This window comes from Phocoena phocoena, chromosome 9 (genome assembly GCF_963924675.1).
Source record: "Phocoena phocoena chromosome 9, mPhoPho1.1, whole genome shotgun sequence".
NCBI classification, from domain to species: Eukaryota; Metazoa; Chordata; class Mammalia; order Artiodactyla; family Phocoenidae; genus Phocoena; species Phocoena phocoena.
The window spans coordinates 77827815-77852053 of NC_089227.1; the positions used below are offsets into that span (position 1 = coordinate 77827815).

At 40.5% G+C, this 24239-nt stretch overlaps 1 protein-coding gene across 13 annotated transcripts in view; it reads right to left on the reverse strand.

Annotated features, from left to right (window-relative positions):
• Window positions 1–6786: 6786 nt before the first annotated feature.
• Window positions 6787–24239, reverse strand: part of CADPS2 (calcium dependent secretion activator 2) — a 492820-nt gene continuing 475367 nt past the window's right edge. For 12 of the 13 annotated variants that reach the window (XM_065883723.1, XM_065883721.1, XM_065883712.1 and 9 more), the window contains 2 exons: window positions 13332–13436; window positions 7587–7760 (listed from right to left, as the gene is read on the reverse strand). In XM_065883723.1, the coding sequence (XP_065739795.1) occupies window positions 7587–7760; window positions 13332–13436 (279 nt within the window). Of the gene's footprint in view, window positions 7761–13331; window positions 13437–24239 lie in introns of all 13 variants that reach the window. The other variant, XM_065883719.1, reaches the window with a different exon arrangement.

A 24239-nucleotide genomic window follows, 5' to 3' on the forward strand; every position in this document is an offset into this window, starting at 1 on the left:
AAAGGGTAAATAATAATCCTCTTTTCTCCTCTTTGTCCCCTTCTATACTTTTAAAACTTGATTCTTCAATTATCCATTGAAATTGAGAACGTTTCCTCCCTTCTAAGAAACTTCTTTTTCATTAAGTACTCCTACCACTGATGTGTCCCAGGAGTTTTGAGGGCTGAAATAAATGATGTCAGTTTCCTGTCCTGCTTTAGCCTTCTAGCCAGGGAGTGCCAGACTGGGGAGGGCCACCCAGCCAGTGGACTCCTTGTTAACCTGAACGGATGGTGGCAGTTCCCCTTTGCCTTGTTTTTCTGTAAAATGGGACTAAATCAAAGCCCACTTCATTCTTGGGAGGCTTTGAGATTGAAAAGAGATTTAAAAATAAAACTACTTTACATGTGAAAAGCTATCCATCACTTTGTTAAAAAATTAAGCTATAAAATTTTCCCAAATATTTTTCAGACAACTGTTTTTAAAAACAACGCTTCTGCTCAGTGATTTGCTTTCTGGTTATATACATGGAAATGTTAAAATACACATAAAAAAATCACATTTGCTAAATTATTTTTCACAACCTTGAGGACTTCCCTTATCCTTGGGGGCCTGCTCTCCCACGTCCAGTCTTGAGTTCCCCAGGGGACAATTTCTTCTGTAGATTTGTGAATTAACCTTTCACAAAAGCTTTTCAAAAATCCCAATTTGATTAAAGCTTCTCTTTCGAAGCTGTTGTTTCTAAAATTAATCAACTTCCTGATAGACTATCATGATTATATGAAAGAACACACCAAGCTATCACCCAATGTAACAAAAAACTGGGCAGTTTGAATGAGTGACAGTGAATGAGCTTCTTCAATACAGCAACTTTGTAGTGGGTTTAAAAAAATTATTACCCAGCTTTGGGGTATGTGTGTAGGTCAGGGACACCTAACAAAAGCCCTCCCCTGACACAATTTGCTGCTATCCTGGCATTTCCATATTTCACTTTCCACGTTTTGAAATCCAGTCCATTGGGTTCTGACCTTTTACTAATGTAACCCCTCTTTAATGAAACTTTTTCTACCTCCCTAGCAAAATCTCCTTCCAAGGTTACAATTAGTTTTGCTTCCTTGGCATTTTAAGGAAGTACCCTAAACAACAAACTTCAGCATTTAAAGTTTTCTTTCTGTCAATCACACCCAAGAGAGGTGTTACCAGTTGGGTGTCAGGAAGGAGGCAGTGTTAAAAGGCAAAGCAGAAGTGACTTAAAGTAGAAAAAGAAATAATTTGACATATCACTTTCAATTTTGCAAAGGTACATATTATGTGTAGGGGCCCTTTCCTGTAGGGGCCAGGGGCCGGGAAAGAGTATCTACTCTGCCTGATGGTTCTTGTTTGAAATCAACTCTTCACTTCCTCTCAGACCAGAGAACCACTGATCCTAGGGATGGACCACGTGAAAGGAGATTTCAGTCAACTCTAGACTATGTTTATTGTCTGATTTATTTATTTATTAAAAATAAATGTCTTTATTTATTTTGGCTGCCTTGGGTCTTCGTTGCTGTGCGTGGGCTTTCTCTAGTTGCGGCGAGCGGGGGCTACTCTTCGTTGCAGTGCGCGGGCTTCTCATTGCAGTGGCTTCTCTTGCTGCGGAACACGGGCTCTAGGCGCGTGGGCTTCAGTAGTTGTGGCGCGCAGGCTCAGTAGTTGTGGCGCACGGGCTTTGTTGCTCCCCGTGTTCCCTGCATTGGCAGGCGGATTCTTTTTTTTTTTTTTTTTTTTTTTTTTGCGGTACGCGGGCCTCTCCCTGTTGTGGTCTCTCCCGTTGCGGAGCACAGGCTCCGGACGCGCAGGCTCAGCGGCCATGGTTCACGGGCCTAGCAGCTCCGCGGCATGTGGGATCTTCCCGGACCGGGGCACGAACCCGTGTCCCCTGCATTGGCAGGTGGACTCTCAACCACTGCGCCACCAGGGAAGCTCTGATTGATTTTTTTTAATCGCACTGCAAATAAGCACACAAATACAGCGGCCCGCAGTGTAAAGTTGCGAAGTAGGGGAGATTAAAGGCAACGTGGCATTCCGGAGTGGGAGGATGGGCGTGGGGCACGAATCCTGTTTCCTAGGTCTGGAACTCAGGAAGCTGCAAGTAGGCTATCTTAAAGGAATGATGGGGATGGGGAACATCTCTCCAGTTAAAAAAGCAGCTCTACGTCTGGGCCTGTGAGCCATGGCCGCTGAGCCTGCGCGTCCGGAGCCTGTGCTCCGCAACGGGAGAGGCCACAGCAGTGAGAGGCCCGCGCACCGCAAAAAAAAAAAAAAAAAAAAAAGCAGCTCTAGTTCTGGCACAAAGCAGGGTGCGATCTCTTTCCCTTTGGTGAGTGATCAGTTTCTCCCTCCACAAGGCCACCGCGTTCTTGGCCCCAGCACCACCTGGGCTCGCACCTCCCTCGCCACGGACATCCTGGCTTGTGACCCTGGGCGCGCCCTCGGCCCCGCGCTGGGTCTCTACGCTATTGGCGTTTCCCTGACGGCTTCGAAGGGCGGTCAGTTCAACACTCCAGGGCAGGACTCCGTGCTGGCTGTCGTCCTCAGACCCTGCCGTTTTTTACTCTGTTGCCACGGCTGAGGTCACCTTGGGGCGCGCCGGGGCGGCCTTCGGTCTCCTCGGCCTCACTCCCGGTGCTGCTTCGCATTTTCCCGTGCCGTGTGCGCATCCCTGGGCTGAGACGCAGGACGCCATTAAAGGCCCCCTTAAATCTGGGAAAACACTAATGAACACCAATTTGCCCTTGAAATTCTCTTGAACTCAACCTACTGGTCACAGGCAGAGGCCTGGAATTCCTCGCTTGTGGTCCGACACCCCCCGATCATAACCGTCCGGTTTCGGAGGCCCTGACCAACAAACAGTATCCTCATGTGGACCCAAAGACACGTCTCCAGCCGCCTCCCCTCCTAACTGCAGCTCCAAGGGCTGCTCTCGGAATACTGGCCCTTTTGGGAGACAGTCGACTTGCCCCTCCCGGTCTCCTCTCCTCCCACTAGGCTGGCTGTATAAATAACCTTGAAACTGGACAGTTCTAGCCAGTCCACTGACACGCTAGAGACGGAGCCAAAGATCCGCCGAGATGACTGTGATCTACACCTTGTGCCAACCCGGCGAGCACTGGGCGGTGCGAGTGGTGGTGTATGTTGGCAGGGGCAGGCCTCCCACAATTTCTTTCGAATCCACCCTTACATGAAGAGTCAACAACGGCCACAACTTATACGCATCACCTTCGTAACTGAGCGCCCACTTCACAGAGAGGTTACATAACTTGCCCAAGTACACAGAGCTCGGACGCGGGTAAGGGTAGTCGTTGGCACTCAAACCCAGGCTTTCCTGGCTCTAAGGCCCTGGCCCCTTACGGTTCCCCAAGCTGTGTCACGTTCACACGTTTCTGGGTAGATCTTTAAATCGAGGTCTTTTTCAACTTGGGAAACACATCGAATTCTTGTCTTACTTCCTGTCTCTCGGCTGTACACACTCACAGTCTAGTGCCTCCTTCTCCCTTAGAACGATCACGTATCGCACCTGGATAGAGGCTGTGGCTGACCGTCACCGTGGCTTCTAGAACCCAGGCTCAGAGCTTTGCGCTCACAGCCTGCACTCGCCTCGGGCCCCTTAAAGTATCATGCTTCAACGTTACAGAGAAGGGCAGTTGAAGGCACATGTGCCCTGCATCTACCAGCCCACGCGGCGGAAGGCGGGGAGGGTGGGGGAGGAAGCCTCGCCCTGGGCTCCCGGGGTTGGGGTGAAGCGCTCTGGAGCCGTCGCTGTTGCGGGGTCGCAACTGCTCTTTGCCTCTGGCCTGCTGCCCAGGCCCCCTGGGCTTGACTCCATCTGCAGCTAAATACCGGGGCCAAACGAGCCGCCAGCTTTTCCCTAAGGTTCCTGCGGGTCCAGCGATCTGGACTTGAAGGGAAAAGGAGACCCAGGCCCACAGCGTCTCGCTACACAGTACCGGGGAGGGGATGGGGACTCAGTGTAAAGGCAGGATGAGCCCCATCCTCCCGAACCCCCCCCCCAAACCAGGCCCCGAATTCCGCACAAACCCCGCGGGGCCGGGAAGGGTCAAGCGCTGTAGGCGGGGCCGGGGTTGCGGTGAAGCGCGAGCGCGCGGGGGCCGACTCGGTGGCTCTCAGGCCGCGTAGCTGCCCCGCCAGCGGCGCGTGAACAACTCTCGGGAACATCGATTTGTCACCTCCCTTTAGGGACCCGGACCGGGAAATTTCCATTTTCTGTGCTGGGAGTAAGAAATGAAAGCGATCGAGCTCTTGCTCTAATTTCTTCCATCGGTCCTTCTACCAAAGGCGTGGCGGGAGGGGCTCGGAAGACCGGGTCTGCGCAGGGCGCCGGGCCTGGGGTTCCCCCGGGCTTTCGCGGGGTGGCTCGGGGCGCGCCCCTCTCGGGAGGGGTTTCGCGGTCCAGGAATGGCGACAACTGAGTGGCCGCTTTCCCACCAAGGGCACCTTCCCGGAGCTCACGGACCCCCTCACCCACGATCGCCGCGGGACCAGGCCGGCTGTGACCCTGGGGGCGCGGGGGGAGCCCCGAGACACTTTGCATGGGCGCTTACTGCAAAAGTAGCAGAAAATCCTTTCTCCAGAGCGAGGGACAATGAACAAGAACTAAGGGGAATTCAAGTGGAAAAATCCGTGAATACAAGAACGACCCACAGCTGGAGCTGGGAGGTTTACGTTAAGCTCTATGTGGTTCTTTCCCTTTCCGGGGAAAAAGGCCTTATTATTATTTTTCTCCACAAGAGCTTGGAGAAACTTTCCCTCTAGGTGTGTTCTTTAGCAAACTCATTCCGGCTGGACATTAGACTGTATTAGTTATTTTCTCCTGCAACATTCACCGAACTGGCCGAAGAATGCACTTTTTTCCCCCCCTTTCCCAAGACCGTTTAGGAGAGTTGAGCTATTTCTTTGAAGTTAAAAATGATTTTCCTTTCAAAAATTGTACTACATTTGTTAGGTTTTCAATTAAATTCTTTTTAAAAAGATTTTTGTTTTGTTTTGTTTTTAAAGAACATTTGGTATCCTTTAATAGACAGATGCTTGGGCATTCACTCTCACAGCTATACACACGGATGAATTATGAAGTCATTTCAAGCAATTTGCAGTTATGTTGAAGAGCATTTCTGGGCAAAAGCCCCAAACTAACTTTTCATTCTTTTTCAGGGTGACTTTATAAATTTCTCTCCATACACCTCTCTGTGGCTCAAAGGTTAGTCCACACAGTCCTCAGAAAACTGTGAGCATCTCCACTACCTGCCCTTGATCGCTATTGTCCTCTCCCCGCAAGCCAGTGGAGGCTGGAGTGGGGGTGGAAGGTTTAGAAATCTCCTGGGTGTCTAAGGGAAGGAGCAGAGAATACCCAAATCTGGAGAGAAGCTACAAGAGGCTGACCAGTAAAGAGGGCCAGTGGGCAGGTTAAATAGGTCAGGTCAGCAGGGAGACCCTGCTGGTCCCAAGTACGTTCCCCTGTGACACATGCTTTCCCCTTTATTTCCGAATTCTATCAGCTAGATATTTCCTTAAAAAATATATATATATATGTATATATATATATACATATATATATGTCTAAGGGGTGGGTTCATCAGTTATTCATACTTTAGGACAAGATGGGCCAATTACTCTGAGATAAGCTGCATCAAAGAAATAGACATTCGATATAAAGGAAAAGAAGGGTGGGTAAGTTCCAAGTAGAGAGCAATTTGAGCTGTGCAGAGCCAGCTTGGGGAGGGTACCATTGGGGATTTGAGGGTAGCCTGACTAGAGACCCGAGGGCTTGAGAAAGGATAGTATCTGCATGAGGGTGGAGAAGAAAGGGAAGGACAAGCATTCCAAGACAAACTGCCTTTCAACAATACTGAGCTTGTAGAGTGGGTCTCTAATCCAGGAAAGAAGAAGAAATTTCCATTCATGTTTATCTTGTAGCACAGGGTCTCTTACACCTAGGACCCAGAATTGAGCCCAAACAATATTAAATAATAACTGTGGATTAAATAGGTTTTTGTGGGCTAGTCTAGGTCAGGCACCAGAATAAATTTGGAGGGCCAAGAAGTTGTTTCACTTCCAAAGCTTCAGAACTTATGTTTACACAAATTCAGGGGTACCTTCACTTATTCTGCATTAACTCTCTTCATTTAAGAACTACTTACGAGGGCTTCCCTGGTGGCGCAGTGGTTGAGAGTCCGCCTGCCGATACAGGGGACACGGGTTCATGCCCCGGTCTGGGAAGATCCTACATGCCGCGGAGCGGCTGGGCCCGTGAGCCATGGCCACTGGGCCTGAGCATCCGGACTCTGTGCTCCGCAACGGGAGAGACCACGACAATGAGAGGCCCGCAACGGGAGAGGCCACAACAGTGAGGGGCCCGCGTACCACAAACAAAACAAAACAAACTACTTATGAATGAGTGCTGGCATATTTTTGAAAAAAATACAAAAATTAAAATTCAAAGGTAAATTACAATTTAAAATTGTAGCCATAGCCAGAAAATACTTGGGGGGAAGAAAAACTGTTAATATGTCAATTGCTAGTTAACATTACTAGCATTTCTAGTATTACTCATTATTAACACTAATTGCTAATGTTAACTAATAATACACAATCTATGAGTATGTAGTCAACATCAGCTTTGCTATGGAAATGTGCTCTCACATTTAACCAGTTCTTTTAACAAGTGTGAGTGCCTACTAGATGGAAAGCAGTGTTAATATCTTTTACTCATTTGATTGTAAACAAACACAATAAAAACACAGAGCCAAATTGTTGAGATGGTTATAATACTGCAAACATATTTTACTGTATTTAATTTATACAAGTCTAATAAATACATAAGTGGTTAGGACCAAGTGGACTTTTATTGCCTGCAAGCTGTTACACTTAGTAGTAGGAGAATATGGTATGCTGACGACAGCACACTTACTACCCCACACCTTGGGATTTTTATATTTGAAGGAAAAAATGTTCAGAATGGAACAAGACACAAGCCCATTGGATAATCTAGTTTATATTTGGGTTTGGTGATCCTTTAAGCCCAGGAAGACCAATTCAGAGTACCAAGAACCAAGGTTAAAGTTTTAACACACATCACAACAATGATAAATTAACTAGGAAGCAAACCTATTACATTGCACGTAAATGATAAACTGTCAAGTACACACCATTTTAACAAGGGTACGTACAATAGAGCTGGCGCAATGATGAGAAGTGGCTTATTCTCACAATGTCGTATCATGAGAAATACATATTTCACTTCATACAAGCGACATGACTTTGATGTAACTACAGGAAAAAAAGTCGAATCTTCTTTAAAAAAAAAAAAAAAAGGTTCATGTTCCAATCACAGAGCCAAAGATCATCATTTTAGATCAAGCTACACAAAAAAGGCTGATCTTCTTCAAAAAAATACTTGGCATTTTCTTTTAACTCTGCTTCAGGTTAACTTTTTAAAATGTAGAGTGAAATACAAGCATTTATATTTGGTCCAAACTATCAATGTAATTACAAGGACAGGTACAAAATAAACAATGTCAAGGCCCTCCTTCCTTCTGCAGAGCTGCATTTTATTAGCCTTCTTCTTCTTCGTCACTGTCTTTCATCGTGATGCCCTGAAGTCCACCTCCTTCCGAAACAGAAGCTGTAGCCTCCTCTACTGTTAAACGTCTGTGCAGGGTGTCATAGGTCTTACTGTTCAGGGTGCCTTCCAACACACCCTGCAATCGGAAGTCCCTATAGGTTTTCTGGAGGAAGGAGAGAGAATTTGCTTAGATCCCTTATGGATTATATGTCTGGATGGATGTATATGTGTATGTCTGAATGTATATATACTCAGTTGGCATTTCAGAAATGATCTTGGACAATTCACTAATGGATTCGGATTGTAGCTGCCCAGGCCAGTCATCCTGTTGGTGTAGGTTCTGGGGAGCAAATGAAATGAGAGACTTTTGATAGTGCTATTCAAACTAGAATCACTCTGAGTACATCAAAATGTTGTGACTGTCAGATGACAAGTGAGCTTTTTTCCCCAAAATATTACTAATTGCACAGAATTCACTACTTGAATAACCTGTAACAAAGGTAAAATGATATGCACTTATGTACATTTTCAGTATGAAGGAGTTCTTAGTTTTTCAATTGAGGAGCCTTTATTTTAGTATTGAAAAATACGTTACATTTTATAAAATGCATTAGGTTTTGGGGGGAGGTGTGTAGAGGGAAGAGGATTAATCCTATTATCACTAAAAGAAGTTTGCATTTTCAGCATTTGTGAATTATAAAGTTTATTTATAGGCACACTGGGTAAAAATTTGTGTACACCTAAATGTCTGTATCAATTTTGCCCTTCTGAAATTGTCTTGGAATGTGAAGTGTTAAATTCTGGCATTAAACTTCCACTGATGGGCTAATAAAACATATTTACTGTTTGTGGTGTGAAACAGTAAATTGTTATTTGGTGTATTATCTGTCAAAAATAGTGCAAATATCATGTTACTGTTTACACAGTGATTCTTAAAAAAACAAGAATAACAACGAAACTCTGATTTCTGTGGCTCTTAAGATATGTAACCTATAAAACTTTCCTTATTTTACTTTTCTCCTGAAGTGAGACTTTCTTCACACATGAGTTTTTGATGACTAAACAAGGCTGGTATTTTATTACTGACTTTTAAAGTTGTAGAAAAAGTCTAGAGTTAGTTCAATGGGGAAACAAAGCACAAATGAAGATAGCTCATTCTGTAGAGGCACTTCTAAGGCCATTAAAATGCTAAATATCTTTAAAGATTTTTTTTTTTGACTGTCCTATGTTAGATTTAGAATACTAAACAGCCAGATGTCAATGGACTGGCCCGAAGTATCAATACATATCAATGTGCCACTTTTTTGTTCTAAATGACTGCTAACAGTCACTTTTTTGGGGGTTTGCACTTAACAGATGAAAGAAGTCAAATAAAAAAAGGAATGTTGTACTTCCTGGCCCCAAATTACAACTCCAATAGCTGAAAATTAACATTAAGGGATGCCCGGTTTCACTCAACACAATTAGAAGGAAAATATAATATTCAAACAGCTCAGCTGAAGGCGCTTATTCACTTGAGGTAGGAAGTGCTGATGGATGGCATCTTAATCCCCTGGATATACACACCTGGTCTACAAACAGACTTCTGGAAAGGAACAGAACCATTACAAGGTAGCGGTGTCACTGGTGTTTTCACATTTTATCTTCCTGTCTTATATCATCTGCCTTATGCCCCATGGTACCATTCAAGTTTCAGAAGTGATATTCACTTGTTATAAATAAAATGCATAAATAAAGTCCACCTCATGTCCAAAACATAAACTGAATGGTGAGGAACACTGTACTGTATGAGGTCAGTATCTCAACAGCAAGAAAAATTTAGTGTTTTTTTTCTTAAATAACCCAAACTATTTAAATTTGATTATTTATTTATCTATTTATAGATAATGTGTTGGGTCTTGGTGCTACGTGTGGGCTTTCTCTAGTTACGGTGAATGGGGGCTGCTCTTTGTTGCAGTGCACGGGCTTCTCGTTGCAGTGGCTTCTCTCGTTGTGGAGCATGGGCTCTAGGCACGCAGGCTTCTGTAGTTGTGGCACGTAGCCTCGGTAGTTGTGGTGCACGGGCTTAGCGGCTCTGCGGCACGTGGGATCTTCCCGGACCAGGGCTTGAACCCGTGTCCCCTGCACTGGCAGGCGGATTCTTAACCACTGTGTCACCAGGGTAGTCCTTTTAATTTGATTTTAATATTTTGTATTAAGACACATAAATCCCACCATCCTCATATTCTCTTTCTAAACCATTAAAGCTTATTATTACTAAGGTGATATTTTCACACCAAAACATATGGTAATTTGCATCAGAACCCATGAAGTAACTCTGTAAGGTAAATTTTGTCTGGAAAAATCTGGTAACTAGTATGCATGGTATTACTACCATAGAGATTTCTGTTCAAGCCTCTAACACTCTGATAGTTAGATTAAAAATATATCAAGCACAATAAACATTCATCTACAGATAATACATCTGAAATAAAGTATTAGTGTTCCACTGAGAATTATATACCAAGTTTGTGAGTCCCACTTTCTTATTTTATTGGAATGACTTTCCTTAGACTTAGCTTAATTATCAGTAAGTTGGCCAGGACAGAGTTGTATTGTGGATTTGCAGCCCTAAAGGCTTTCTAATTTGTATAAAATTAAGACTCTGCTTCCTTACTTTACTAGTAAGCAATAAGCAGTTAGGGGCACTGCAGGGCAGGTACCCTTGCAATCTCTCTCTTTCTCTCTTTTTAGAATTCATAACATGTTATTGACACTTAGAGATCCTCTGTGGCTGCCAAGAAGGTCTGCTTGGCTCTTACTTAAGACAAGTGCCTGCCGCAGGGCGCTGCTCACTTGTCGTCTTTTCTCCTAGTAAAAGAGGCAGCTCATTTATGTTAACCGCTTTTAAACGTCAAATGGCCTCTAGGGGAGAACAGAAATCCATCAGCCATTTTGATTATTTGAGGATTCTATTTTTCCCTTCCCCAAATAAACCATTCTGATGTTTAAACTTTGTTAATTTCTTAGTCCTAAATCTTCTGTGAATATCTTACTGCAATTTGTCTCTTCTTAGTGAGCAACGTCAATGAACCAATTGGCGTCTAAGTGTCTTTGTGGGGCAAAGTTGGCGATCATATACATCTTGATGGCATCTGGGTCTCCGTGGGCACAGAAGAATGACAATGCTTCTAAGGACTAGGCTGCCAGAGCCCAGGAGCCCTCGGCCTGGCTCCTGAGTAGAACGCACTACCCCGCTGTAACAGGCAGGTCCAGTCTAAGTGATGTGGATGGAAGGAAAGCCTACTCGGGGCCTGCACAATTCTATACACGTGCTGTTGAAGAGCCGCTTAAATTCACTGGAAAATGAACGTTATAAACATAGCCATATAGGCTCTGAAGAGTGATGGATCTATGTATGAAATTGGTTAACGTCTGTTTATATTCAAAGTAGAAAAAAAACCAATTAGAACACTGAATTAATTCATCCTAATTTTCATTGTGAGAATAGTCACTTTTAGTTATTAAATAAAGCCCTATGAGTTGATTAAATGTATCAGCCCAAGAAAGTATTGGCTGAGTTTGGGGACCTGCTTGCGAAAAACAAAACATGGAAAGTCAAATGTATACATGAAATTTAATTTCATGTTTATCAGTCTTGACTGTTGGTAGCCATAATGAAGACTACATTAAAATAAGATAAACTGACTGGCTTAGAATACAATGGAAATGTCACCCTATAATTAACAAAATTATTAATCATTTTTTCTGTTAAAATATTCACTGGTGCTTGAACTGTTATGACTGTGAATATGAGAAGAGGAATAACTTTGAAATAAACAGATGATGGGTTAATAAAAAATGGAGATTCTTAAAAAAAAAAAAAAATGGAGATTCTTATTATAAAAACAAAGAAAGAGCTTACCAATCTATCAACTAATACCACTCAGCCGAGTATGTAATTTCTGACATCCTGAACACAGTAGACATTAGCTTGAAAATATGGCTGATCCTAAGGGGAACAAGCTAATCCCGATATTAGTCACAGTATAGACTGCAATCTTAACACGTACACATATTTAGAAGGTAAACACAGATTATTCTGATTCTCTTTTATGAAAAACAAACTTCAGTTGAAAGCTCTCCAAGTGACATTTGTAGAAACAAGGAAGAAACCATGGAGGAACTAAAGCAAACATGAACGTTATCATAATGTGTTTTTAGTTTCTTTGTAAAATAAATAACACCTGGTAAAAAGTGTTCTAGATCAAAGGCAGTCTGTCAATTGAAATGTAATGTTTTAGTGTATTAAAATTAGTGGGTGACCAATTTTACTTGTTATTTATGGCTAATCATGATTGCTATTACTGTGACATTATAGGTCTGGTTCTATGTTCCAGTAGATTTGCCGATTTCTGACTTTAGAATAGAACTTTCCTCTTGGTGGATCTTTCTATAACCTATGTGTCTGTGGCACAAAAGAATTCATATTCTAATGAGACTGCAGGAACCAGGAGAATGGTGGAAAGTATTTTAATGTGGATAAAACTTTTAATGATGTGACACAGTGGTTCTTCTCAAACTTTATCTCTATCAGAATCCTCTGGAGGGCTTGTTCATGTACAGATGGCCAGGCCCCACTCTCAGACACTCTGACTTAGTGAGTCTGGTGTGGAGCCGAAGAATTTGCATGTCTAACAAGTTCCCAGGTGATGCTGATAATGTTATATCAGGAATGACACTATGAGAACCACTGTGTGTGTGTGTGTGTGTGTGTGTGTGTGTGTGTGTGTACATATACACACATACACACAAATATACACATATACATATATATGTACGTGCAAATATAGATATACACATAGATAGGCACACATACATATATATAAATACATCAATGGCATATTATACCATTTGATAAATGGTACTAGAATGGAAGTAAAAGTCACTTATTTAAAGGAACAGCTGATTCACAAGAGCTTAGAGTTATGTTTTTTGCCATAATGTAGAATTTGTCTCAATTTTAAGAAAAAGTTATACCTGTGGTAAATTCTGTATTTCCACTGGAATTTATAAGGTGTGAAAAATCATGCTGAATAATATATTACTTTAAAGCCCCTACTTACTCAATATAACATGCATGTGATTACATTTCCTCTTGAAAAGCGGAAGTCAAAATGGCCTCATTGAACTGATATAACATCTGTTAGTGGTTATGGATGGTCCCCGACACTCATACTGATCATCTCTTACATACAAGAAGGGGCATGCTTCCAAAAGAATTCAGGCAGTGACAATGTTTTACTTTCATATCAGGATATAACAAAATAAAGGAGACTCTCCTTATCCTAGGGGCAAATATAATTCAAAAGCCCTCCTAATAATATATTAATAAATATGAAGGAAATGTATTAGGAGAAAACATTTCTATACCTAAGACAATTAATACAAAATTATTGTGGACCTACTAGATTCAGGTAAATGTGCTAGGGGCTTTATGTATATATTATCTTCAAATATGATTACTTGATAACAAAATACTTTTAATTTATTAATACAAAAACAATAAATTTATGTTTATTTAGTAATCTAACTGAAAATGGAATAAACAGCAGCACATCATTGCTGAAAGTGATGTTTTTAAAGTACTTACATCCACTCAGGTATATTAAATACGATTTTCTTATATGTCAATATCTTGCCATTATTCTTTATAGCTTGCTGGGCAATTCACATCTAAACACATTTTGTTTACCTTCACAATCTTGATTAGTGTCTTCAGTTGGTAAATATGAAGCTGCAGGTCTAATCTATCAGCCAACCACACACAAATGACTTTCATGGAACTGCTGTACCATTGCTGGAAAGAAGGATGGGGGCGGGGGGGGGGAAGAAAACAGAAAAGAAAACAACCTCTGCAGTATTCATTTAACAGATTCGGTAATGAGGGGGTAATGAAACACTCTGAAATGACCACAGATCAGCACTTGAAGTCAATAATGCTATAATTTCCTGTTAACAGAATTGTATGTTTTGCTAGAAAATCTGCTAAGTTGACCTAGGCTGTTCTTTACATGAATTAACATTACAGTCTTTTAGCTGTAACATATTCATGGGAAACAGTGTTTTTGCACTTGCAGCCTAGCGGCCTGCTTTGTAATTTGTAGGTAACAATGGGTACTAAATACATGTTATGGGACTGAATGGACTGCCAGGCAGCAGGAAAAAAACAGGTAAATTCTTTTCAAAGGGAAATTTCCCATTAGCCTGCATGTTATGTAAAAATCAGAGTAGATACCATCATGCATGTAGGCAATACCTAGAAAAAGCATTTTAAAGGAGGGATGGCAAAAAACATCCACAGCTTACTAACCTCTAATCCCCAATCACACCTTTATCTACTATCGGTTGTTAAGTATTTGCCAAGATGGTCTAAAACCACCTAAAATAAAGATTTCAGATCTTAGGAAGGAACATTATCAGGATGGAATTCTTGTGTCTTATAAGAATCACAAAAACAGATGTCAGTTGACCAAATTATAAAAGAAAACAATCTGTTTCATTTTGCAAGTGTTTCTGGAGGCTTCATATTTTCTCTCTGTTTGTTATAACTCTCTTGGTGGGAGAATGGAAATTCTTCTCTAATATACTTTCCTGCTCCTATATAACGCCTGTGAGTATAGTAAAAGAAGAAATTCTGTTCCTATTTTCAAAAAAGGGCAATCTGCCATTAGTGATGGCATTTTAAGGGATTCAGTACTTACACGCCAGAGCCAGGTTTAGGTAATACTGTAAGAAAATAATGCTATTCATTCAGATAACTGTGAGAAATATCAATGTCCACGCAGCATTTAGGAAATGACAAAAGAGTTTTTGAAAGAGAAGGTATTTTGTGCCTTGCTTGTGTACACACAGTGACACTACAGATCACATATGTACGTGCATATGTTCTTAGGTATTCAAACACAGAAAAAAATCTTAAAAGATATTTTTCTTCCATAATAAAGCAGTAAATACAAATTTCTAAAAGAAATCTCAAGTGATACAAGTAAGTCTGAAATTCACCTGGACTTGTATTTACTAACATTGTTCTAATAAAATTTAGTATAAGGAATGGTAGTTTAAGCATAATATAAAAATGAATTAGTTTAACATTTCATCAGACTTATTTCTATTAGTTTGTTGGCATACTGGACACACATGCATAAAATGAGATAAGCTAATGAAAATGAGTGACTGATTTACTGAATACTGTGATATTAAATGGATGAATGAACATTCACGTTTTTAAAATGTGAGATGGGTTATGGTTGTTTAAAAAAAATATTACTCATGTACCCAGTTTTGCTTTTTCCTAATGATTACTTTCCTAATTTTCAGGACATGTAAGAGTATCAGAAATAAGTTTTATAAAATGAGATACTCCTAAATTCTCATAAAATAAACTGCTAAAAAATTCAGTACTTCAGCTGACATATTAAATCTTAATAGAGTAGTATCTGGTATTTAAATTCTATACTTCCTTATTTCAAGTTATAGCCTCAACTGCTTGAGTTCTATTTTAATGCAGGTAAACACTCATACGTATTGGTGATATTGAATATGAGTATACTGAATTAAAACCCTCGCCCCCAGCCCACCCTCCAAGTAACTTGAAAACTAAAATGTAGTCATAATGGTTATGACTCTTAAAACTATAGTGCTTCTTCAAGGAATAATTTTTTTTTTAGTTGGGGGGACAAAATACGATATATTGTACAAAGTTTATAACATACAAGTTAATTGGGCTGTTAGACTGTAAAGTTACTATATATGTGGTAAGTTGCATGAATCTGAAGTAAATGAAAATGCTTTCTTAAAATTACTCCATATGCATCTTATGTTCTTAAAAAATCCTTAGGTAATTTAAAATTAATGTAACTTCATTTTTCCATTACATATGAGTGGTACTTACGATTAAGTGATAACTGAAAGGACATCTAACATAACACAGAAATTTATTATTAATATAACTTCTTTAACACAATGCCAAAATCATAATTTTAAAGAAGAATAATTTGGGAATAAAATGATCTAAAGTTAACTATAAAAACAGAGAAAAAGAACTAATGTTAATAAAGTGCTTAAGCTACTTCATCATCAAACTTTAAAGGCAAACAAATTATTCTACAAGGAACATTCTATAAGAAAAATTATTCCATCTGCTAATCATGCATATTTCCTGGTTCCAAAGTCAAAGCATTTTGAAGAATTTCAGCTAAATCAAGCAAATGATGAAGAGAAATCAATAGCTTAGCTTAGAGTTTACGTTGCTATGAAGAATAAGCTAACAAACAAACAAAAAACCTTACTAGGACTGCTTCTTTCTTATATATGGTGAAACACACACACACACATACACACCAAACAGACAAAACCACCAAACAGAAATCACTAGCATTTTCCTATTTCTGGTGTTGGAATGGTTATGTTCTTCTTCTGGGTGGAGGACCATAGATTCCATTTTTTTCATCTTGAGAAAAATCTCAAAGGTAAGTTAGCGTCATTCCCCCCACCCCACCAAACCAAACCAAACCACCCTCCAAAGCAAAGAAAAAAAAATTGGAAAGGGGTGAATGTGCACTGAAGTGTGACTGTTAGAAAATGTGCTTTCATTTTGGAAAAGTTAATTTTATAAAGCAACTTGTTTGACTATTCACTTTTCCTTTCAGGGGATGACAACGAAGGGGCACTGGAGCTTGCACTCAAGTCGTGGGTATGGCATTACTGCTTTATTCCCTGCTTGGTCTACTTAAGAATAAAGCAGTTAGTGTATATTCTACACTTTTTTTCTCCATCAATCCATGCCAGCAGCCTACCACTTTAACAAAATATATGTGTTTTTTTTTTTTTCTTTTTTGTGGTTCATTCAACTCCTGTAAGGGCATGCCTTACTCACTTCATTTTCTTGAGATATCTCTTTTAAAGCAAAAAGAAAAGAAAAGGAAAGGCTAGGGTTGACTCTGTGAGACCCCTGTATTTATTCACACTTATTGTGCATGACTGTAGACTGGTAAATCATATTAGCAGCCCGTCTCCCCATCAAGCTGCTACTTGCTTTCCAGCCCTGGGAAGGTTCAACAAATCAACAGGAGCACGGAAAACAGAACATCAGTCTAATCTAGTGTTTAAGGTGAAGTTTTCAAACCCAATCTAAGAAGATCTTTAGAGCAAGCAACAAGCTGAAGGGCTCAGAAGGTGGTATTGACAATGAAAGAGTGTTGAAATATTGAGAAGCGCAGCACTTGTGCATTTTTAATAACAAGAGGGTCAACAAGGACACAGCTCCCTCAGTGCCAGGAGTTGCCACTGACTATGGAAATTGCCACACCAGGGCTATAAACGCTTGCAGTTCATCAGCTTTTTTAAACAGTTCATCAGCTTTCTTAAACACCCTGAACCCCCTCAGTGGACCTTTAGTCTTGAATTAACAAACGAAAGCAATGAAAGAGGGTGCATTCTGAATGGCTGGCATTGATCCCCAACTGTGTCAGCACTGCTACAGGCCCTGAAAAACTCTCTCCATTGTCAATAGAAATTGACAAACCTCCTCTCCTAAATAGTACAGCTGAGCCGGGCGGGATCCACGCAGCTGTAAAGGGCTCTGCTCTTGGGGCCGGGGAACACTAACAATGGAACAAGCATGAGCTCTTTGTCAGTCCCAGACTCGGCAATTTTCTAACAAGGATTAAAGTTGTTTCTCGGCAGTGCTGGTGAAAAGAGATTTAGCAACATACCGTGCTTTCTTCATGCAAGTTAAAGAGAAGTAGTTAAGGAATTTCATTATTCTGTCGACTAGTGGAAATACAAAACAAATATATTAAATATGCACGGCTCCCTTTGCTGCCTAATTTATAACATTTTGAGGAGGATTCAATTAAATATAACACTTACTGCCTGGAAACAGGCGCTTCGCCTTTATTTTGGAAGTTTTATTTTTTAAAAAGTCCAGCTGCTTGCCACCTGGAATGAGGTCTCAATACATACTAATGCACAATGTCTTCAGACCTTCTGGGGCTAATATTCCTAAATCTGAGTCACAGGACCACATAGGGTTCCTATATTGCGGCTGCTTCAAGCAAATGATTTCTGTCAGAATGTGGCTTCTGATGATGATGGCAGGGTAAAAATAGTTGCTTTGCTGGGGAACAAATCTGTGATATATTTTCCGCTTAAGTGTTTAGCTTTTTATTGATTATGAACTTGGTACAACTAGCTGATATATTTTCATTCTTCTCCAGCTAGGCTCGTCTCAATAGGTGAACGACGACGACGACAACAACAAACCCAACCCAACACTTTTTAGTGCCCCCAGATATGAAATGGCTACATTTCCACAGTATGCGTGCATTTCTTCATTTATTTCAAGAGAAGCTGATAGTTTTACCAGAGTCAGGTCACCGTGTTGAAATGACATACCATCTGGAAAATCTCATCTTAGGAAATATGTGCCTTTTAAATGTTAAGTTTAATTGGATAAAAGAATAATGGTTTTGAAAAGCTTGATAAATATAAAGCATCCTTTAGGATCACTTCGTGGCTTTAGAGGGCAACAAATTATTTAGAAATGTTAATGCCCTACAGTTTCACCAGTACATTAAAAAGTAAATAGAAATGTTTCTTTATACATGTTGTGTTCCTTTTGTCAATAGTACATCTGTTTAATATAACTAAATTCGTGGTCACTTCCCATTTCTAGGCACTAAAATGCAGATCTATATTAACGGTACATTTGATATAATAATACCAACATTTCCACCCTCTTTTCAAGCTAACCCACTCAAAATGATTATATTTGGTTCCACAAAACAGACCCTCAAAACACAAGCATTTAGGGCTTCCCTGGTGGCGCCGTGGTTGAGAGTCCGCCTGCCGATGCAGGGGACACGGGTTTGTGTCCCGGTCCGGGAAGATCCCACATGTTGTGGAGCGGCTGGGCCCGTGAGCCATGGCCGCTGAGCCTGCGCGTCCGGAGCCTGTGCTCCGCAACGGGAGAGGCCGCAACGGTGAGAGGCCCGCGTACCGCAAAAAAAAAAAAAAAAAAAAACCCCACAAAAAAGACCACAAGCATTTTGAAAGTTTTAAGTGTGAATTTTGTGTTGGCTTGGAATAGGATTAAAGGCTATATTTAAGGAAAACTGAAACCAGTCTATTAGGTTAAGAATACGGGAAGTGTTCAACCCAACCTACATCTATCAACCAGCTAGCCCCGGAGGCGCGCAGGAGGAGGGAAACAGAGACTCGCATCTGGACATGGAGGCTGAGGGCTGGCCGTGATCGCACCAGAGAAGAACATCAACACAGAAGCTGGAGGAGCCGCAGTGCCGGCCCCTGGGATGCGACTATTTGCTTGACTGAGCCTGTCGCTTGCTTTCTCTATGCCTCAGTTTTCTCATCTGTGATATGACGGACAGATTATATGAACTAGCTTTAAAATAAGATTTTTATGCTCTCCAGAAATACTATGAGATCAGATTTGACTGTCAAAGGAAGGGGCATGATTAGAAGCAATATAGTTTGTGATTCTCCTCAAAGAAGGGAAAAGCCAAATTGTTTTTTTTTTTAATGCTTCTTAAATATAGCTTTGTTCATCCAAATATGCAAGTCTAGGATTCCAGAAGTTTCATTTGGCCTTTTAATGAAGTACAGATATATTATAAAAATGAAACAATAAAGTATAATGAGGAATAAATGAAATTTATTAAGAACTGTGAAGTATTCTTATGATTTTATAATAACAAATATATATACACTATATTATATTATATAATACTAATACTCTGATTATAAAGGCATCTGATGTTTTTAAAAAATTCTCCATGGGAAGTTCAAGTGCATCAGTTAAATTTTCATTTGATTCTTAAAACAACCTTGATGAAGTGGTTATTATTCCTAGTTTGCATGGAAACTGAGCTCACGTAGGTAGAAAACTGAGTTTAGATTAAGCAATTTACTTATTTAAGTTTATGTAAGTGGCAAGGTTAAGATTCATCTTATATCTATGCTCCAGAGTCCGTGCTCACGACTACTAGGTTATTCCATTTCCTTCTATGAAACAGTCTGTTCCATCAGTGAAGTCTCTGATTTTTTTTCTTTGCGGTACGCGGGCCTCTCACTGTTGTGGCCTCTCCCGTTGTGGAGCACAGGCTCCGGACGCGCAGCCTCAGCGGCCTTGGCTCAAGGGCCCAGCCGCTCCGTGGCATGTGGGATCTTCCAGGACCAGGGCATGAACCCTTGTCCCCTGCATCGGCAGGCGGACTCTCAACCACGGCGCCACCAGGGAAGCCCAAGTCTCTGATTTTTTAAGAGTAGTTTGATGCTTGTAGCAAACAACTAAGAAAACAACTCTACCATTCCTGGGGGTCCCTGATAGTTATCATAACACAGGATTGTGAAGTAATACAGGGGATGCTTGTTGTTTCAAAGAAGTCCATCACATTTTCTTGCAAGTTACTGTAATCTGCATTTCCAAAGATATTTGTACACTTAATAATGTAATTACATAATGTAATACATTTTTGGAAGCACCACACTCTGTTAGGGTAACCAACCAAATGGTCCTTGTGCTATGCATTTCCCACGTGTTTCCTTCTTAGGTTGTTTTAAAGTGCCATATACCCTAATGCTTAGGAATACTGGGAAGAATTTGTTTTTTTCACTGCAACAAAACAAAGCAATGCGGAAAGAAGATCCTTAGTACATTCATGAGGGGACTCGATCTATATGTGCAGTTTTCTTCATCTTTTTTTAAAATACACAACAGAGAAGAACTTGATTCATGCCTTTTTCCTTCCATATTCAATAAACTCACATCCAGGGCGATTTTCATTTCTTATCTCTATGAGGAAGTCTGCAAAGGAGAGTTCATGAGCACTATGATGTCTGCTAAGAAAGGGAAAATGTAACAAGTACTAATATGGGAGGGTTGGCATATAGTAGGTCCCTAATAAATGCTTGTTGAATGCTGAAAAATCTTTCCTGCTCTTGAAGTTCAGTACTTTTTTTTCCCATTCCTTTTTTTTAAAGAAAAATGCATGAATATAATAACCAAGACACTTCCAAGATGCATTCAATCCTCTTCACTTATAAAATAGGATAAGTTACATAACAGGGTAAGTTCCACAAATTGGGGGTTGCAAAAGCTCTTTTCCACTCACTACTATTTCATTAACCCCAAATTTCCTTTCTTCCAAAATATCCTGAAAGTAATATTATTAAACTAGCCTACCTATTCTCACACTAGACAAAGAGCATTAAAATCAATACTATTCTTCACGTTCATTATCATCAAGTAGGCAAGTGCCTTTGTAAATTTATTCTGTGGTTCTTTCCCTGGTGCTAAAAAGATTAGTGATTACAAAGTGAAAATTTCAGATCATCAGTTGTTCCCCCTCTCGCCTACTTATTGACAAATGATGGAACGCATACTGGTTTGGCTAATCTTTTGACTAATGAGTGGTTTGGTTGAACTCAGTGGTCAACCCAGTTATAATGGTGTGTGCACCAGTTTGGGGTGCAGACATAGACTATGAATGATTTATTTGGGCATATGACCTGTTCATCTGGTTGAATGACTCATCTTAAGTACTATATATAAAAGTTTGGTCGATATTGCATTTAAATCAATAATGTAGGATCCGGATAAAAATAAATTAGACTATTAAATGGCACACGTTTGAGATAAAACCTAGGTCTGAGAATTAATGGTTAGCAAGTCCTTCTGCTTCAGTTTCCTTATGAAAAATAGGGAACAATTATTCCAAGTTGTATCATTATTATTCCAATTGTAGGGACTGGGATAAACAGCTGCCTTCCTGTCTCCGACTCATGGCGCACCCCCACAGGACCTGAATGACCTGCTGATCTGCTAGATGTTGGGTTTCTCTATATCTACGGTTTTGGGGCATGCCAATCCCTCTGTCTGGACTTTTATTCCCATGTACGTTTCATTGGCCAGATTCACGTTGACCTTTAAGACTCAGTTCAACTATCATTTCTGCTACGAAGCCAACACTATCTCTTACCAGGTAGACTTAGCTGCTCCTGTATTTCCTGCTCCTAGAACCCTGTACAGGTGTCTATAAAAATACTGCACAATGTGCCCTATGGCTGCCTCACCAGGCTGTGAGTATCCATAAGGCAGAAACCAAGTCTTTTTACTGATATCTTGAGCCCTTAGCAGAATGTCTGGCACATGACATGCATTACATAATTGTTGAAGGACTGAATGCTTTTAAATATTTGGAAACATAAACTGTTACGTATATAATAGTGGCAGGGCAGCTTTTCAACAGAAAAAAGATAAAAGAATATCAGAGCCAGAGGAACTGCTGACTTGAATTACATGTTTCATTAATAGCAAAATAATTTAATGCATGCTAAAGTTGTAGACATCATCAAAAAGTAAACAACTGCATCTGGCTAAAGAAATTTAACATAGAACTAAAAATGTGACAGTCTAATTTCATTTTAAGTGATGAATTAAGTAAAGGAGAAAGTACTGTAAACTAACAACCCCCCACTGTCTATGTACATATATGAGTGTCCACATATATACTCTTATACACAAAGATATGATAACATTATGTGCTCAGAGGTTGATGTGCTCAGCTCCTGGATTGGCCCTCAAGAGTCTGTCACTCATGCAGTCAGCTGCCCCTCCAGCATATGCTCAGGGGTATTGGTAGCTATTCCTGGGGGGTATCTGAGGCTGTGGGGGCATATCTGGTGTATGGCCGGCAGCACTGCCTGTGCATTTACACCAAGAAGTGACATGTCCTGGGTGCTTTCAATGCTTGTTGGTTTTGTGAGAGGTGTTAAAAAAAAAAAAAGTGAGAAACATCATTGGTGTGGCACTATTGACTTGAGTCTGAGGGGACATGAGAGCTCTCCTGGGAGCTGGTATAAGCCTGGCTTTTGAGCAAAGAACCCATGAAGGGTAGAGAGGGAGAGCGTGCCCTTGTTGTCCTGTCACGGCATTTGATATTGCAGGCACTACAGTTAGGTACAACTCTTGCATTGGCCCTAAATTCTGGCAAGTTTCCAACCATCCACTTGCAACAGAGAGAAATAAATGTCAGATTTAGATAATCACTATCATCTATTTTGAAAGGGTACTAAATTTTAATTCTCCATAGTACATCCATTTGGAAAAAATCTATTAATGTCTATTCAGTAGATGAAAATATGAAACATTTTAATGTAGAAATTAAAAACTTTTTCAGAAGACCCACTTGGCCATAAGAATGTAAGCTCCCTTAGGGCAGGAACTTGGTGTATCTTATCTAACATTGCATTCTCAGACTCTAGCAGTGTGTGGCCTCTAGAAAATAAATACTGGTTGCATGAATAAATAATAAGAGGGGTTTTGATTTCCTATTTTAATTAGAATGCTACCGAGTCACTGTGACAGAGATACCCAGCTATGTGGGAGGAAACAAATGCCTAACGTTTTTTTTTTTTCTTTTTTTTGGCCACACAGCATGTGGGATCTTAGTTTCCCAACCAGGGATTGAACCAGTGCCCCCTGCAGTGGAAGTGCAGAGTCTTAACCACTGGACCATCAGGGAAGTCCCAATGCCTAACCTTCTAATCCCAACATTCACCACCATCCTTTGCACTTCCTATTTGAAGGATGAATTGGATTTGTTTTCTAGATCTTATGCATCCAAAACGTCACGTGAATGACCATCCTACATCTATAAACATATACATTTTTAACTGTATAACATAGGCAGTAAGAGGAAAGTCAACAAGAAATATGGGGAGTATATGGGACCAAATTTATAAGGATCAGTAGAGCAAAAGTATGGGAAAGTTATCCATGAGAATGCATAACTAGGAATATGCCTTGAAAAAAATACTGTTCAGCCACATTCAAATACTGCATCCTATTCCTGACTCTAAACCCTAAGCATGACCGAGAACATTTTGAGAAGTTTCAAAGGACAGCCACAAAGATGATTAAAGGGCTAGAAAAGGGGCCTATGAAGAGAAGTTTAGCAAATAGGGATTATTTATCCTGGAGTAGACAAGTATGACAGGTGCCTTAATAACAGTCTTTATACATAGGAAGGATTATTCCCTAGAGATGCTGGCTACCTGCTTTTTGTTCTCCACTGAGAGGAAAAAGGGAAATGGGTTTAAAAAACAGCATGAAGAATTTTGGTGACGTAGGGGTTAGAACTTGCTTTATTTCAAACAAAACATTTTGCCCATATTAAGAGAGCAAAATTTAGATGGTCTCTTAATTAGGGCTGGGCTGAGATCAAGAAATTGAGGGCTCTCTGGAGTTTAGGTATTTATAAGTACCTGTGAAAATTGTTCTTTTATAGAGTTTCCTTTCAATGCATTCAATAAACACATGGTTTTGCCACAATGATGCTGATTTACTACAATAGCCGTTTCCTTACACGGATTATTTTTTTGTAGTTGGACCTAGTCAATAGTGGCAATCTGGCTGCCACTGCTGTGCCCACTTGTGAATGGCACTGACTATGTAGATGGGGCTGCATGGAAAGCTTGCAGAGGGAGTGTCTGACGGAGGAGGAGTTCAAAAGGCTACCACAGAAAACGGTTTTAAAGCCATGTGTCATTTGCTTATGGAGTTAGGTTTGAAGAGAAG